We start from the raw sequence: 17,006 nt of genomic DNA, 5'->3' as shown, positions 1-17,006 counted from the left end.
ATTTGTAAGAATCAGGTTTGTGCCTGACATGTCAAAACTTATTCACAAAAAAAAGAGTTGTGGATATCTTGGGAGTTGATGTTGTCACTTGTTACGCAACTCAGCATCCATTCAGCACTGATTGATGCCCAAGTCACCAGTTTGGGAAGAAATGAGATGCAGACATAACAGTAATATTTGTACCAAATGTCAGGCAGGAGAAACAGGGGAGTTCATAGAATGGATCTAGATATAGACTGTGACCAGAATAAAAATTAAAAATAAAATCAGCATGATAGACAAGCTGTCAGCCCTGATTTTTCTAAGCTGTTTAATTTCTTTTTGGTTGGTACTTTTTCTTTCTTTTTGTTGGTTTCCCTCCCCTAGAATTTTGGCAGAGAGCTTATAGAATTGATCCAGCTACTGAGTTTTTAGTTTAGTGAAGGAATTACCAAACCATTAAGAATTTTAAATGAAGCAGATATATAAAAGAGATGGACAGTTAGGAAATCACTACATATTTGGTAATAATGCTATTTGAACATAAGCTTTCTTAGAAATTTGCTAATAATATTAGGGGAGATCTGAATGTATTTATTGTTTTTTTCCTGATGGGTCCCTTCCAACTCAGCATATTCTATGATTCTGTTAGTCTATTTATTAATTGATATGCAAAAGTATTCAGGTAGCTACTGTTACTGTTCCCCTCTGTAGATTGGCAGGTACTTTGAGAGTTTCTCAACCACAAAAGTAGTGGCAAAAAATGTAATGGAGTAATGCACTCAAGTATTACTTGACTGCCTTTTCTGCTTCCATGTGCTGAGGACATCCCCAAGTGGCTCAGAGTGCGTGCCTCTGCTCATGGCTTACACAGCACTGTAAGCACACTGTATTATATTTATGAGCCGGAAAGTAAAGTGTGTCATAGAGGAAGTTAAAATGGCTTCTCTGTAGGATATTGTTAGTGTAAAATATCTGATTTATTTGGGTCTCTTTTTGAATGCTGCAGCTTGTAAACACAGTGGGGAATTTCTCTGCCATTGATCCAAAGCAATGGGTACTAATGGCATAATACAGTGGTACTCAATAACCTTTTATCATGGGCTGCTTTGTCATGTGGAGGCTTAACTGAGGGGAGAGAAATACACTGTAACAAAACAGAAAATCTTACCAATTTCTATCAATGAATTTAATAATTTTTAGTATAAGAGCTATAGTAATATTTTCTGTTATCTTTCTGCATGAACTATCATATAGAATAATGTGAAAATTATTGTGCATATTAGTATAAACATAAAATGAAATGTAAGCATTTTTCCCCAAGGACAAGTTGCAGCACCTTTCTATTATGACTTTAGTAGCACTTGAGTGGCATAATGCAGTGTTCTGAAATTTTTAATAATTTTAATAATAAATAGAATAAACAGTTTATATAGATATAACATATATACTTTTTTTCTGACAAAAAGCTTTTGTATCTTTCTAAGAAAGAGAATATATAAATAAGGGAAATATTTGTACAGTAAAATATTAAAATCTGCCCGGTATCTGCCAAACCTTGTCAAGGTTTGGTTTTAAGTGACTTCTGTGTACATCAGACTGCTCCTTAGAAGTGAGCAAGAGCACGTATCCTGAAGCAAGTGTGGGCCTGTAACCTGAGGCATCCTGTTTCAAACCAGCACAAAAACCAGAGAGGTGCCACATGCTGACCCTCAGGCCCCCGACAGCAGTAGCGGCAATTCCTCTTGCCTTCCACTCCTCAATTCTGTTGCCTAAGTTTCCCTTCAGAGCAAACCAGAGCATGGTTGGAGGCCATGTTGTGACTTCACTTACATGCTTTCTCTTGGGACCAAATTAGTGCAAAAGCCAGTGCATAAGGGTGCCCTTTGGGCAATCTGGGTGTAGGACTGTAATTAAGTATGGGGAGTTTTGTGCACTCTTCCTGAACAACCCTTTAAGAGCTAAGAACAGTATAATTTTCTGCTACTATTTTTGTATATATATACATGGATTCATTTTACATTTGTTGTTGGTAAAATGCCAGATTCCAGTCTCACTTAAAATCGATATAGACTCAAAGCAACTCTGTTATCTAAAGATTTCTGCCAATAAAGGAAACAGTGAAGACATTTAAAAGAAATAAAAGTAGGTTTTAACCATTGGGTTGCTGATAGCACTGTTCTTCCATGCTTTGCATCTCTTAGCAGTGCCCCTTCAGGCTCAATAGTCTAAATACCCTCCCACTACTTTAGAACACTGTTGCGGAAAAGTGGTGTAAAGCTTCAGGTAATGTAAAACTTATGTTGGGCCCTAAGATACAGTTTTACAGGGATGTAAAATTTATCTTATTGCTGCTGTGTGAAAAGCTGGTGGTTTTGAATGATTGTTGCATCGTGATGTGAAAAGGAAAGAGATCAAAAGCCAAGAGTTTTTGTCCTTTAGGAAGTGCTGTAAGGGTCCTGTGCTATAAAAGTCACAGTGTTATTGTTTATTTCAGCAAGTACAAGATGAAGTTCAGATTGACTTCAGTACATTATTGTTATTACAAGATAAATACAAAAAGAAAGGTTGAGGAAGAATTAGAGTTGTAACATAGATTTGGTAGCATTTGTTAATATAGAGTTTAGTCCTGCAAAGGGAACATTTACTCATGTTCATGTATGAAACTCTGTATGTAGTATGACTGCAGGATTGAAATCCTTATTTCTGAGGATTTTAAATAGTTTGTTTCATGTGCATAAATTACTAAATATTCAGGGTGCTGCTTCTGCTTCTCAAGACACTTTGTAAGAAGTATCAAAGCTCTCTATGACTGATGTTCTTAATAGAATGGAGACACATTCAAGATTCAGGACTTTAAGTAATCTCTGAGAAATGGATAGGTTTATTTTCATGAATTATCTTTTTTCCATAAAAATATGTTTACACAGCTAATCTGTTACTAGCAAGTGGTACATTATGCCTAATTCCTCTTATATGTGACAGTCCAGCTTTATATATTTTCATTTTTTTCTGGTTTTATTTTTTTCATGTGTTTGGCATTTTGGTTTGTGTATTTTGATTGTGTGTTTGGGTTTTTTGTTTGTTTGGGGGTTTTTTTGTGGAATTTTTCTTTTTTTTTTCAATTGTTCTGATATAAAGTGAAGAAGATCTAATTTTGAACCTCTCTTTTGTTTTTTGAACAGCACTGTGAATCAAGGAAAATGTTATTCTTGAGAATGAGAGAAGGATAGGGATTAAAGGCATGACCAATATACAACTTTTTCAGAGAACTCTGAACTAAATGTAGTGCTTTCCAAAACAGTTGCCAGAGTTTTCTATACCTAAATATTGCACATATTAATAATATACCATATGCTTGAATTAGCAGTATGGATGTTACACATCAGTCTACCAGATTCAATATTCTCTCTGGAACAGAATATATCCATGGAATATCCTGCTCTTTTTGTCACCTCAGTTTTAACTTTTTCTATAACTTGATCTGAAAGTGATGACCAGCTTGAAGTCTATATAACTTGAAGGCTTTATCAGTAAAACCCAGCAGAGTTATATTGCTCTGTGGCTGTGATGTTGAAACCTGGGGAAAATCAATTTTTCCTTTTGCTGAATGGTATATTTGAAGCATTTAAAAAAGGTGAATGAGTATGCTGAGGGCCTGTCATTCTCAAAGTACTTTCTTATGCAGCGTGTGTAGGTACATCTGCCTGTTAGCTCTGAGAGATTGTGAGTGTTTGATGCATTAGGTGTTGTGTCAGCAGGAAGGAGCAAAAGAAGAGATGAGGTATATCAGAAAGAAAGTTGATAGCAAATGGTGTTTTGAACAGCCTGTATCCCCCAGTGTAATATATTATGGAAATAATGATTCTGACAAGTGATGCTTCTTTGTAACCTAAAGTGATACAGTGGGGACTATGCAGGCTCAAGTCATTCAAGGCTGGGAACTTAGTTGTCTAGAAATGCTGTAAGAAGTATCTTTGTCATGAAAGACTGTTAGAGATGAAGTGGCAAGAAGTAGATAAATAAAAGGAACCCTGAAATAGTTATTTAGTAGTAGTAGTAATAGTAGCAGCAGTAGTAGGAGTATTTTTATTACTTGTTTAGCTAGAAATGGGAACTAAAATGTTATTTTAATCCTGTTTATAGATCTATCTTTTTTTTTGTAATTTAGTACTCTGTTTTGTCTTGTATATAAGGATGAATTGTATGCTTTAATTCGTTTTCAATCTTGCTCAAATATAGCTGTCTGAAAATAATAAAAAGATTGTTAATTAATTAACATGGATAGGAATGGGAAGTTGGCAAAAGGTTTAAAACAAATAAAGTATGAATGCAAAATCATTTGTAACAAAATCATGGAGAGAATACAGAGGAAATTATTATACTAAAGAACAAAATGCTTCTGACCTGTACACTCTCCTTAAGCACAGATCAAGAAATGTAACCCAAAAGGCGGGATAAAGAGAGCATATATGTCTCAGCTCTCACGTGAATTCATTGGGTTATATGACTGCTCTAGTTTGCAGAGATTTCCTTGCAGTGGCAACAAACTGGTGAACCTTGCCAGAGGAGGATACTCTGGCTTCAGTCAGTTTAATGATTCCCTTCTTCCCCGATAAATGTGGGGACACAAATTAAGATTGGGTAGCATGCTGCATTTTAGGAATCTGACGTGATGTGGGAATTGTATGCAACATGATTAATTGTCTTCAGACCTACAAACATCTGCAGTCTGTAGGGCTGGACTTTCTCTTCCTCCTGTGGTTCTTCTACCAAAGAAAGGTAGCAGGACTTTTTAATTTGGGGGAGTGGTGGGTTGAGAGGGAAATGAAAAACACAAACAAACAAAATAAAGCTCACAAAAGACAAAACAAGCGAAAAACAAACCCGTCTTTTACTCTGACCATTCTTGAGTGAAATCAATATTAATTTACAGGAAGTATCTTTAAGAGTGCAAGAATTTTATATGGTATCTTGCAATGTTGATAAATCACTGGGATTTTATTTTGAATGGAAATTCTCTAACTATATGCCTGTTTGTGGTATACTTTGTACAGGTGTTAAGTAGGAATCTCGCATAGAATATTTCATTTCTTCAATTAAAATCTTCCCCCTTTCTCTGTTCCTGCTTTGCATTGCTGTTGCTTCCCAATGTACACAGAGTTAAATTAACTAATACTCTGTGTACATGTTTAATAAAAGGAAACAAGTTATTTTGCTTCACTGCTTTAAAAAAAATAATGCTATGGCCAATGGAATGAAAAAAAAATTGATAAGCAAACCAAAAAGCAACAAATGTTGAGAACAGACTCCAATGACCTAGGTAATATAAAATTGTTTCATGAATTAACAATTTTAAGTATCTAAAAATGTAAGATTAAGAATTTGAAAAACATTTATCTGGATAAGATTGAAAATTATACATGAAACATAATGATCTCTCTGAAATTCATTCAGGCTACTGTGGTACTCATTTAGACAAGAAGACAACTAGTTAATCATGGCAAAGAAAACTAGACAGAGTAAATTAGTTTGCTGCATTCCAGAGTCTTGGTTACAAAAAAGAATTAAATGTGAAAATCTCTGAGCTTTTTAAAAGACAGTGCAAGGAGAATGAAAGAAAGCAGTCCTGGCTTTGTGCCTCAACCCATGGTGTTTCTCAGATACAATTTTATGATTTCATCAGTTAGGCAGCCTAGATAAGAGATCTTCAATTTTGATTATAGTGATTTTATATAACATAGTAGTTTATGATGAAAATTATTAAGCATGCCTGAAATCCCTAATTTTCATGGACTTCTGGAGCTTCTAATAAAAGGTAAATATATTTAATTTAAAAACCTACATGAACATACCTGTTTTAATTTTAAAATAAACTAGTGATTTCAAAATTACAGTAAGAAGTTAGAAATTCAATTTAAATTGCTTAGGGAATTATTTTCTTGATTGTACTGTAGATATTTTTACTTTATTTTTATGTTTTTATACTTGGATATAGGAGTGTGCATTGTAGATGTTTTATGTTATTTAAATTAACTAGAGAAAGTGAAGTTCGCGTTCATGTTGTTTGGGATGAGAGTTGTATTTTACCTGAACATCATCATGATCCGTACATTATTTTACATAGTGAAAGCTTTATATATGGTTCTAAAAGATGGTGAGGTTTTTTATAGCCAGGAAAAGATTTAAAATTTTTGGCATTTTTGTTCAAGCAAACATTTCAGTATAGGATCAGTACTAGGCTCTGTGCTTGAAAAAGATACACATAAATTTATCTCTAATATTATATTTAATATACTATCTGTAATAAATTTATCTCAGACATCTTTCTGATGCCTGAGTCTGCTCCAAGACCAAGTACTTGTTCATGTAAATGTAATTTTTCTTTTAACTATAGTGATCTGAGGATCAGATCCTCTCTAACTCTTGCATGAGCTAGATTGATTGCTACTGAATTTAATGAGACCACGTTCTGCATGGTTCCAACACCATAGTTGTTTTTTTAAGTATTACAGTTTTACAGGACTTTTGTTCTACATTCATGCAAGCAGTATGTGTGTTTGAAGAAAACTGTGATGTTTGTCCTCTTTTGGTGCTGCACATCAGCAAAATATCTGACTGTTTGGGGTTTTTTTGGTAAACATAAGCTGATAAAGCAAATTACTTTTTAAGTCTATCACATTTTATTACGTCCTCACTTAAACATTTTTTATGAGAGTCAATGACTATAATGCTTGTATGTTGGTTCTGATTTTTTTTTTAATTTCAAAAGGTCCTTGTTTGTGGGTGATGTTTATCAGGAAACTGTGTGTATATGTGCATGCATGAAGTGTGTGTGTATGTATGTCTCTGCAAAGTGAGGCAGAAAAAGACAGTGTCCCCTTTGTTTCATAAGATCTACCTCCTAAACTGTCTTGCACTTTTGAAAAATGCCAAGACCAAATATGGAAACTTCAGCTCTAAAAGAGAATGTCCTAGAAGGATTTGAACTGATGAAAAAGAGTGGGCTTAATCTCTTAACAAGGTTGTTTTCATCACCAAGTCATGTCATAATCAGATAGTGTGACAGACTATTTTTTAAGCAGAACTAGAATCAGTCATATCAAATAAACCTTAAATGTGATTTTGTTTCTAAAATATTTTTTCTATGTGCATTTCAGAAACATATGCAATAAATATTTAGACTCTTAATTTACTGCATATCAATCTAAAAATCTGCTTTGCTATCATCATCAGAATTAATTTGCTTAATTGTTACTCCTACCCCATCAATCTCAGTTTTGCATTAACTTGTAAAAAGCCACTTTTTCTGTTTGCACTTTAGTTTGATTTCTGTTCTAAGTTTATGAACAGTAATAGGGTCCTGCTTGAATATGCATTTACTTTGAATTGTGAGCTATGAAAAGGTGCTTTATTTTACCTTAATGCAAGTGGCTCAGCATGGGGTGGATCAGTGATGACATTTGATTTTAGGTATCCAACAAATTTGCTTTTTATTTATTGACACATCTTGTCCAAACAGCTCCCTCACAAGTTAGTGGAGTAATGAAAGAAAGAGTGCTGCAGAGGAGCGTGGAGCTTTCCTGGCAGGAACCGGAACATCCCAATGGAGTCATTACTGAATATGAAATCAAGTATTATGAGAAAGTAAGTGCTAAGATTATCTGAAATGTGCAACAATGTGTTTGCTTTATGTTGGCTTGCTGTGTTGTGGAACAGTGTTAAAGGCATCAGATATCAACCATCCTGTCTCTCCAAAGTTTTGTTTGTTTTTAATAACTAGCTAAAACCTGCAATTCTTATTGCTATCATATGTATCATATATTGTAATTTAGCATACTAAAAATGAAATATACATGTGAGATCTGCCTTTTTTTTCTTTGTTTTTTAATTGTTAAGTTGGACTTGGATATTTTACCATTATATTGGTTTTTCCTATCTCTTCTACCTTGTGTTTGAAGCTTATTCCATTTCCTTCTTTATTACTGTAATTCTACTCTTGAGATGGTATATCAAAAACAACTCCTGACTGCATTTTGTATTTTTCTATGAGCTGGGCAGCTTCAACTTGATGTCTGAAAATTTCCAAAACACTTTCTACAGTTTCAGCAAATAAATATTCCTTGTTTGTCCTTTTAAAAAGGACCAGCATTGTGAAATTTTTATTTCACTTGTTCTCCCAACACAATAATGTATTGAAGGCTGCTTTTCAATAGTAGATGGGGTGATCTTTATTTCTGGTAGAGTGAAATTGCAATCTTACTGATGTCAAGTCAGAGTTTTGCCATTCATTGCAGCGTGTCTAGGGCTTCATTCATGATAACTTTGAAGTACTGAAGAATAAAAAAAATTCTGACAACCATGAGCTGAATGAAAGCAGAGTGAAGACAGGTTGTGCAGCTGTGTTTTTCATGGGACCCAGGCTAAGTGTGGCTCCTCCAGATTCCCTGGAAAATTGACTGCATAACATAGCATACTCCTAATTTTTATAAAACATTCAGTGAAAAACAAAGAACCAATTAAAATTTAAAAAGTGAACAAAAAAGCTCCTTTGTGACCACTTGTGAAGACATTTCATCTCTGCAAACAAAGTAATAGTACCTCTATATTAAAAAAACCATGTCAGCTTGCTAGGTAACACAGAATTAGGTAAATCCAGACCAGATTGGATCTAATATCAAGTGTCATATTTAATTTCCTGTGCTGAATTACACAAATATACTTATCAAAAAATCTTTACATGATTTGGGAAAGGAATGCAATGTCTATTTGTTGATGCTAACTTCCAGTTTAAGTTGTTCACTCTAATGACTCATAACAAAAATTAACAGATGTGTGCAGATAATTAAACAAGTCTTTTAAGGAAATTTTACTAATTTTTGCAGGTAATTTTTGTTCTGCCAGCACTTGTGTGTGCATATACACATAATTAAATTCCATATATTTAAAAAAGTTTAAATATTTACAAGAATAGACTGTCCTCTGCACAGAAAGAATAAAAACAAACAAACAAACAAAAAAAAAACCAAGAAAAAATTGCAAACCAAATCCCTTGGATTTTCTTTAATATGCAAAGCAGTTTCTAATCTGTTTAAATAGGTAGTATAAAATGACAGAAAAATTACAAATATACTAGATTTTTCATAAAATTATAGCTTTTAGAATGTGGCTTTTATTATTTCCCCCATATGCTCATGTTATTGTAAATAACCAGCAGAATTTCATTGCCAGTTTTTCATTTTTGCAAAGAGAAGAACTAATGTTAAAGTTGTTCTGTAATAGAAGGAAAACTTCTAGTGTTATTACAGTGGAATTAATAAAAGAATGAAAAGCTCATTCTAAAATCATAGGTAAACTTGACTATATATCTTTAACTGAGACAATTTTTGCACAAATACTTAAATGGTTGTCCTCCTTCCAAAATCATGTAGTTCAGCTTTCAAAGTACTTCCTAATCTTGCCCAGAGCAAGAGAGCCTGTTTAAGTTTTGTTCCAGTAGTTTAAAAGGAAAAAAAAAATCTGAACTTTCAGCTCCTTTTAGAGCCAAATTAAATCAAACATTTCTGTTGTTCTGAAATATTCTGCTATGTCTTGTTTTCACCCCTTACTTCTGGCTAGGGCTGGAGTGGAAACTGCCTGAAATCTCCAAAGTAAGCCTGTCCTGTGAGATTTCTAGTGCAGGTTATTTTTATTTCTTTGTTATTTATTTGGAATGCAAGAACTGTTGGCAATTCAAATAAGCCTCATTTATGCATCAAAACCCAAACTCTGAAATTCCTCTGTGGCTTACAGTCCCAAACCTGTTTATGGTTCCCTTACACTTGTTTCTCATCTCTCTAGCATTCCTGTTCTTTCTCACATACCGACATACATTCCACCATGGTCCTCACCGATTATTTAAATCTTCTTGGAGAAGATATGAAAAAGTTGTTACTAGCCAAGACACTGGGCTTGCTCAAATAACAAACTGGGCAGGAACTAGGAGAAGTCATTACTGAATCTCAGGAAAGAAATCATATATGTTCTGTTTAGCCTTGTATTTCAGCAAAAGCCTTTGCTGCTTTACTGTCTGCAAAGGGGAAAGTTCTCCATAATTTTAGCTGGTGAAGTGCTATTGAGATGAGTTACAGATTTATTCCTTCTCTGTGTATCTGTCTCATTAGCACTGCTGCATATGGATCATGCTTCTCTGGTCATGTGGTGCATTCAGATGGCTGGTTAATTCATCTCTTCTACCCTTCAAATCAGGCTTGCATCTGCCACCAAAAATCAACAGGGCTGCACATATCTGTGCTGAAAGATAATCTGTGTCAGTAAATGTGATGAATAAGTAGAGCTTTTTGAATACTGTAATGATCTCTGATACAGCTTTTGTACTATTTGAAAGTGAGTTATTACTCATAGGGTTTGTAATCTTATGGCTTTAAATTTGGGGAGTGTCACACTGAGCTTCTTTCCCTGGGTTCTTCTTTTTGCCATAGAGTCTAAAGCTGAGTAAAGACTAAAAGCCAGAGAAAAAAAATCTAAAGTGAAAACTGAGTTAAGGACCTCAGGAACTGTGCAAAATCCAGCCAATTATACACTGGCAATATTGTATTTTTTTAAAGTTGGTGGAATAGTAAAATGTAAAGGTAATGATGTCAGAGTTTTGCCATTCATTTCACAAAGTCTAGGACTTCACTCATGGTAACTTTGAAGTACTCCAGAAATAAAAAAAAAGTCTGACAACAAAAACTGGGTTAATGCAGAGTGAAGGCAGGTTGCACAGCTATTTGTTTGTCATGTTCTTACCATGAAAGAACAAATTTCCCTGTCCTTGAACTCGTTAGACCACACAGATTCCCCTGGAAAGCCACAGTTGAGTTATTTCTCATCATAATTTCACAAAATGTAATCGGATCTAAAAAAGCAATAATTTTTTGTTTGGATGTTTTATAAGTAATTACATGAGCATCCGGGGTGAATTTTATGTTACACTTAGAGCTCTTCATTGCATTGACAATGTTTTGTAATACTCCATAGAGTATGCTTTGTTTTTTATGTTGGGGGAAAGGAGCATTTGGCAAATTGAAATAAACTACCCAGGCTGGCTGTCACTTGCTGTTTTGCAACCATAATAAAATCTGATCTGTAAATGTCATTTAATCTTTTGTCTTATTGTTTCCAGGATCAAAGAGAGAGAACCTATTCAACAGTGAAAACCAAGTCCACTTCAGCTTCTATTAATAACCTAAAGCCAGGAACAGTGTATGTTTTCCAGATTCGTGCTTTTACTGCTGCTGGTTATGGAAATTACAGCCCCAGACTGGATGTTGCCACACTGGAAGAAGCCACAGGTAAACAATTAGGTTTATAGAAAATTAAGTAAGTAAAGCAAGAAAGGAGTCATAAGCAGAATAATTACTATTAGAAAGAATAAAGTTCTAAAAGAAGATATGTAATTCTATTTTGAGGGATGAGCTTCAATTATCTGTTTTACCACAGAACTGAAAATTAGTCTTATAATTGGCTGGACGAGATTTGTAACATATCAGGTTGTTCTCCTCTGATGTCCTTCTAATACAAAGACTTTTTAATTCAAATACATGCTTCTTTCTTCACACAAAAGGAGTGAGTAGTGGTGAGCTGAACAACTCATGTAGATCCTGCTGTAACTGAGGAGAGGAGGAAGGAGGAGACTTCAACTCCCAGAGGCTTCTCTGGGTCTTTTTTTTCCATTTGATTTCCTGAAAAAATATCTTGATAGTTTTCTTTATGTGTGTGTCTTGTTTAAGCTGTAAGTTCATCTTTAGTGTCTTTTGGATTCGCTGGCAATTGTCAACTTGGTTTGGAAAAGAAATAGAGATCTCAAAGTTACTAGGTTTCTTTAAGGCTCATATAAGTAAAGTTGTAAGCTGTGTAATAAACAATCAGCCTTTCAAAAACCCTCATAATGGACAATGCAAAACTGAAATACAAGCTGTCTTGATACAGGACACCAGAAAACCTCCCTGTGACATTTCAGCAGAGAGAGAGTGTTTTTTGAGAGGTCTTACACTTTCCTTGACACTGAAACCAATCTTGTGCCCTTATTTTTTAAAAATCATGGTGATACCTTGTGCCTTTGTCTAAAAATCATACTGATACATTTTTACTCGTCTGCGTAGATGTGTGCATGCATGTTTAGAGAAGATCTGCATTTTGCTTCTTCAGAAAGAAACTCTTACATCAGTGAGACCTGGCAGCCATGAGCCCATTCATGGGAACTCTCTACACAATTACACCTCTCTGTTGCAGGCCCAAATTTGGTTTACCCTGTTTTGGAACATTTGCTTCAGGTAGACCTGCCTGCCAGCAGGTCAACTGGATTTGGAGCTGGAATGCATAGCCTACAAGTTCAAAGGGTATGGATGCCATACCCTCTCTGCACTCTATATAGTGTATCTAGGGTGCAGACACACATTATTGCATCTTACTAATTGCAGCCAGGTGTTGCCTGAACAATTTGTGGGCATTCTTGAAACCTGGTACTTAGGTCTTGATTCCACCTTATTCCATACAGAATATATAAATTATAAATAATGAATAATACCACATATCTAATAATTAGACATAATTGAAATAGTAATTATCATAATAGCAGCAATAAGCTGTTATTACTAATATTATTAGCTCTGTGTCTAATAGCATACTTTCCATCTGTAAAGTTCTGCTTTAGAAAGAATCAGTAGCAGAATCCCCATTTTGCAGAATGGGAATCTGAGGTACAGCCAGAAGTAATTCTTATTTTGAGTAGTTTTCTGGAAAACAAATTAAAAAAGTCTGTCATAATCAGTCATAAGTTTGTACTAATTAGCTAATTTATTGTCCATAGTGGTTTAAAATTAGTTTGTCAAAATGTTTCCCCAACATTTCCTTAATTATCTGCATATTTTTTATATACTGAAGTAAGCATTCTGGTAGATGCTAAGATTAGCAAAGATAATTTCAGAGGTAAACAGTCTTGCCTGGAGTTTGGTCGACATATGGAAGATTAGGAAATCCTATAATAAATGCATCACTGACCATGCTCCTCTACCAATTTTCTCACTCAGGTGATGAAAAAATGTACATAAACCAGAAAGATGCTTGGCCAGTGTGCACAGTAGATTATTTTCTTGTCACAAGCCAGCTTTGTGTTTTGAGATGCCATGTAAAATGTCCTGTGTTTTCATTAAAGAAAATTTTAAAAGTGGCAAATTTTGCATTATCTTGAGAGGGCATTATAAAATATAATTCCTAGCAAGGGTAAGCATCCACAATTTCCCATGTACAACTTCAGAAATAATTAAAAATTTTTTAAAAAGATAGTAAACCCCATTAATTTTTTCTAAAATGGTTTTATACAGAGGTATGTGTTGTTCATATTTTATTGATAGTTTTATTGGTACTTGAAGACTAATCAACTTCATCTTTTGTTAACATTTTAAATTAAGAACTTTATTGAATCTTTTTAGGAAATATGCCTGTTGCCTGCTTGGGTTTTTACTCACATTTAATGGGTTGGTACTTTTTAATTGATGCTCTTAATTAAATAAATTTTTGCATCATGCTTCATTTTCTGAATTGTGATAGATATTGCATAGCCAGTTTTCACTATTTGAAGAACTGCATCCATTATAATAATATTACTGATCTGTAAAATATACGTATGTCATACCTGTATTGGAACATATCACACCTGTTGGGTATTGCATAAATATTTGGCTTTATAAAGGCAAAATATTTCTATTCTATACCGTCTTTGCCACAGTTCAAGTCAATGACTCCAAGTGTATATTTTGTTGGCTGTCATTAAAGACAGAATTCCCTCAGGGAAAACACACAAATGCATAGAATATCACTTAAGTGGCAATTTTATCTATTGCTTCACTGAAGTATTTAAAAGTTAAGTTAAATGGCTTGTTGCCAGTGGACCTAAAGATGATCTTGTGCTTTTCTTAATTGAAGCAGATTTTTTCACTTACAGGATCACAGAATCAATTATGTTGGAAAAGACCTCCGAGGTCTTTAGGTCCAATCTTTGACTTTGTTACAGCTCTCACTGTTAAAGTAAAAGCACTTGACACAACCTGATGTGAAGAAGTCTTTGCTTTTTCCTTTTGCCATGAATCAGTTTAAGTCAAACAAGATTAAAGCAGTATGCATATGTAGCATTTATTTCTAATGTCTGACATAACAATAGTACTCATTTTTATAGAAGGCATAAAACACAATATTTAAGAAAATAATATTTGGTGTACATGGCTCCAGTTATCACTGAGGCTTTCATGAAGGGTTTCATCAGGAATTCTTTTCTACAAATCCTATATTTCAGGTTGTTGGAGCAGCAGCACAGCATTTTCGGCTGATACCCACTTTGAATTATCCAGGGTATTTATATCCATTCCCCATCCCTACAACCATGTATTTAAAAGGTGGCTTTAACTCCTTTAAATTAAACATTCTGCACTGGATGTGCATATACCATAACACCAGATCAGGTATCAGCTGTAGACAAATGCCCAAGTACCAGCTCCCTGTCTCACTCCCTTAGTCTGAGCACAGTTTAAGCAGAGGTAAGGTCAGACTTCCCTGTCCTGCTGCTGATTTCTTGTCATCACCATTGGGGCAGCACCAGAGACAGACAACCATGCCATGCACTCCCTGAAAGGATCTCCTGTATTACAGAATCATTCCTCTGAGAACACTCTAGCATCTTTATTTCTGCCAAACCACAGGGATGATTCCAGAAACTGGGTTCTGGTTCACCCTTAAACTAACAGACTGAATTCATCACACAGAAGAGAGAAGCAGCAGAGTACCTGAACAGAGGCAAATGTCTTGTATTGCTGCCGCTGAATTCATACTAGACCATGCCCACAATCAAACCCTTTTTTTGTTTTTACAGGTGTAAAAATGCATCATACATTGAATCTCACCTATCTTACCAGTTGGCCAAGTGTACCATATCCCCAACATTTTCCAGAGCCCCAGAAATATTCTCTGCTTGATTCCATAATGTACCAGTACCCAAAATCTGTAAGACAGTTACACAGAACAAACCACTCACATATATCAGCCTCTATGCACTCATCTTGGCTTCTGGATTAGGTGACTGGCTGGGCTGGGGACTTTTCCAAACATTTTTGTTGGATGAAGCTTCACACCCTGACCGTTGTGACAGGATGCTACCTCCATTTGCCTTCCAAGCAAGGTTTGCACTGAAATTCAAAGAAAGAAGGGAACAGTTTAGGGAAATGCTGTATTTTACAGAAATTTGACATTCTTTGGGATTTTCTGTTTTGATGGCATGGTTATGATCTAGGAACTGAGTTGTATTATTTACACACCTACACTCCTGTTCAAGACAGTCACCACTGATTTCTTAAAAGTTCCATGAGTAAGATAACGGCAAGTCTGCCATAGCATCCTACTGACCTGGGTATCTCAGAAGGTTATAGTTACTCAAAGAGAAACATTTGTTCTTTTCAGTTATAGAGTAATATTATTAATGTGATCTTCCTCACCTGCATTAGGTAGAATATAGAAAAAACCCAAAGTTTCTTTAGGAACTAAAATTCAAGGGGATGGTGTGTGTGTGTGTGTGTGTGTATGTAATTTCCCTCCAGTGCAGATTATTCTAAATCTGTGTATTATAACAAGAGGTTTGTTTTTTGGGGGGGAAGCAGTTGATACAGGTCCGTGTCAGTGCCAAAATAAATCATGTTGATTGGCTCACTTCTCCCAAGAAAAGACTGCTTTATTTGTTTCTATGGGAACCTCCGAAGTCTGCAACAGGAACCGAATTCTGTGGAATTCATAAAATCCTCTTATAGACATGCCTGTTCAGTTACCACTGCCAGCAATTAACTATATTATCATACCATCTACAGTGTAGTTAACCAGCTATCTGTTTAGTTTCCTTTTTTTTTTCTTTCATCTGCGTGCTGCATTTCAATCATGTCACTGCTGGAGACAGATGTGGTTCACCTGTGTAAAAGGGGGAAAAGAATTCTGGTCCATGAGTTGGCAAGGCTGATTGACAGGACTTTAAACTAGGTTTGAAGGGGGAAGGGATACGACCAAGCTTGACAGACATAGATGAGCCTAAGGGTGGCCTGCCAATGTAGAGTGTGAAGTTGATAGTCCAGGGGAAGTGCATCTACACCAGTGCATGCTGCATGGGTAACAAACAGAAGGAGCATGAAGCCATCATGCAGAAGGGAAGCTATGAGGTAGACACCGTGACAGAAACCTGGGATGACTTGCATGACAGGAATGTTGCACTTGATGACTATAAGCTCCTCAGAAGGGACAGAAGACAAAGGGGAGGTAGTGGGATAGCTCAGTACACTAAATAGTGATTCAACTGTGTAGACCTCAAGCATGGTGATGATAAGGTTGAATGCCTATGAGTAAGAATTAGGGGGAAGGCTAACAAGGCAGACACCCTAGTGGAAGTCTGTTATCAACCTCCCAACGGGGATGAAGAGGCAGATAAACTATTCTATAAGCTGCTGGATCATGTTTCATAATCATTAGGCCTTGTTCTTGTGAGAGAGTTTAACTTGCCAGATGTCTGCTGGAAACGTAGCACAGCAGAGAGGAGGCTGTCTTGGAAGCTCCTGTAGTATGTGGTAGATAATTTCTTGTCACAACTGGTAAGGAAGCCTACCAGGGGGGTGCCCTGCTAGATCTGCTCTTTATGAACAGAGAAGGGGTGGTGGGAGATGTGGTCAGCAGCTGTCTTGGGCATATAAACCACAAAATGATTGAATTTTCAATTTTTGATGGAGTAAAGAAAGGGGTCAGCAAAAACCTCTGACTTGGAATTCTAGAGGGCAGACTTTGGCCTGTTCAGGACACTGGTTTAGAGGGTCCTTAGGAAAACAACTCTTAAAAACAAAGGGGTCCAGGAAGGCCAATTGTATGAGATTCAGTAAGGCAAAATGTTGAGTCCTACATTTCAGTCACAACAACCTCCTGCAGCACCAGAGGCCCGGGGGAAGAGTGGCTGGAAAGTTGCT

General features: G+C 35.6%; 1 protein-coding gene across 7 annotated transcripts in view; it reads left to right on the top strand.

Moving 5' to 3' along the window:
* EPHA7 (EPH receptor A7) overlaps nucleotides 1-17,006 on the top strand; it is a 189,733-nt gene that overhangs the window by 116,398 nt on the left and 56,329 nt on the right. For all 7 annotated transcript variants that reach the window (XM_071548781.1, XM_071548782.1, XM_071548777.1 and 4 more), the window contains exons 6-7: nucleotides 7,502-7,626; nucleotides 11,147-11,315. In XM_071548781.1, coding sequence (XP_071404882.1) covers nucleotides 7,502-7,626; nucleotides 11,147-11,315 — 294 coding nt within the window. The remainder of the gene's footprint in view (nucleotides 1-7,501; nucleotides 7,627-11,146; nucleotides 11,316-17,006) is intronic.

This window comes from Pithys albifrons, chromosome 2, assembly GCF_047495875.1.
Source record: "Pithys albifrons albifrons isolate INPA30051 chromosome 2, PitAlb_v1, whole genome shotgun sequence".
In the NCBI taxonomy this organism is placed as follows: domain Eukaryota; kingdom Metazoa; phylum Chordata; class Aves; order Passeriformes; family Thamnophilidae; genus Pithys; species Pithys albifrons.
This window is presented reverse-complemented; position numbering and strand designations above follow the sequence as displayed.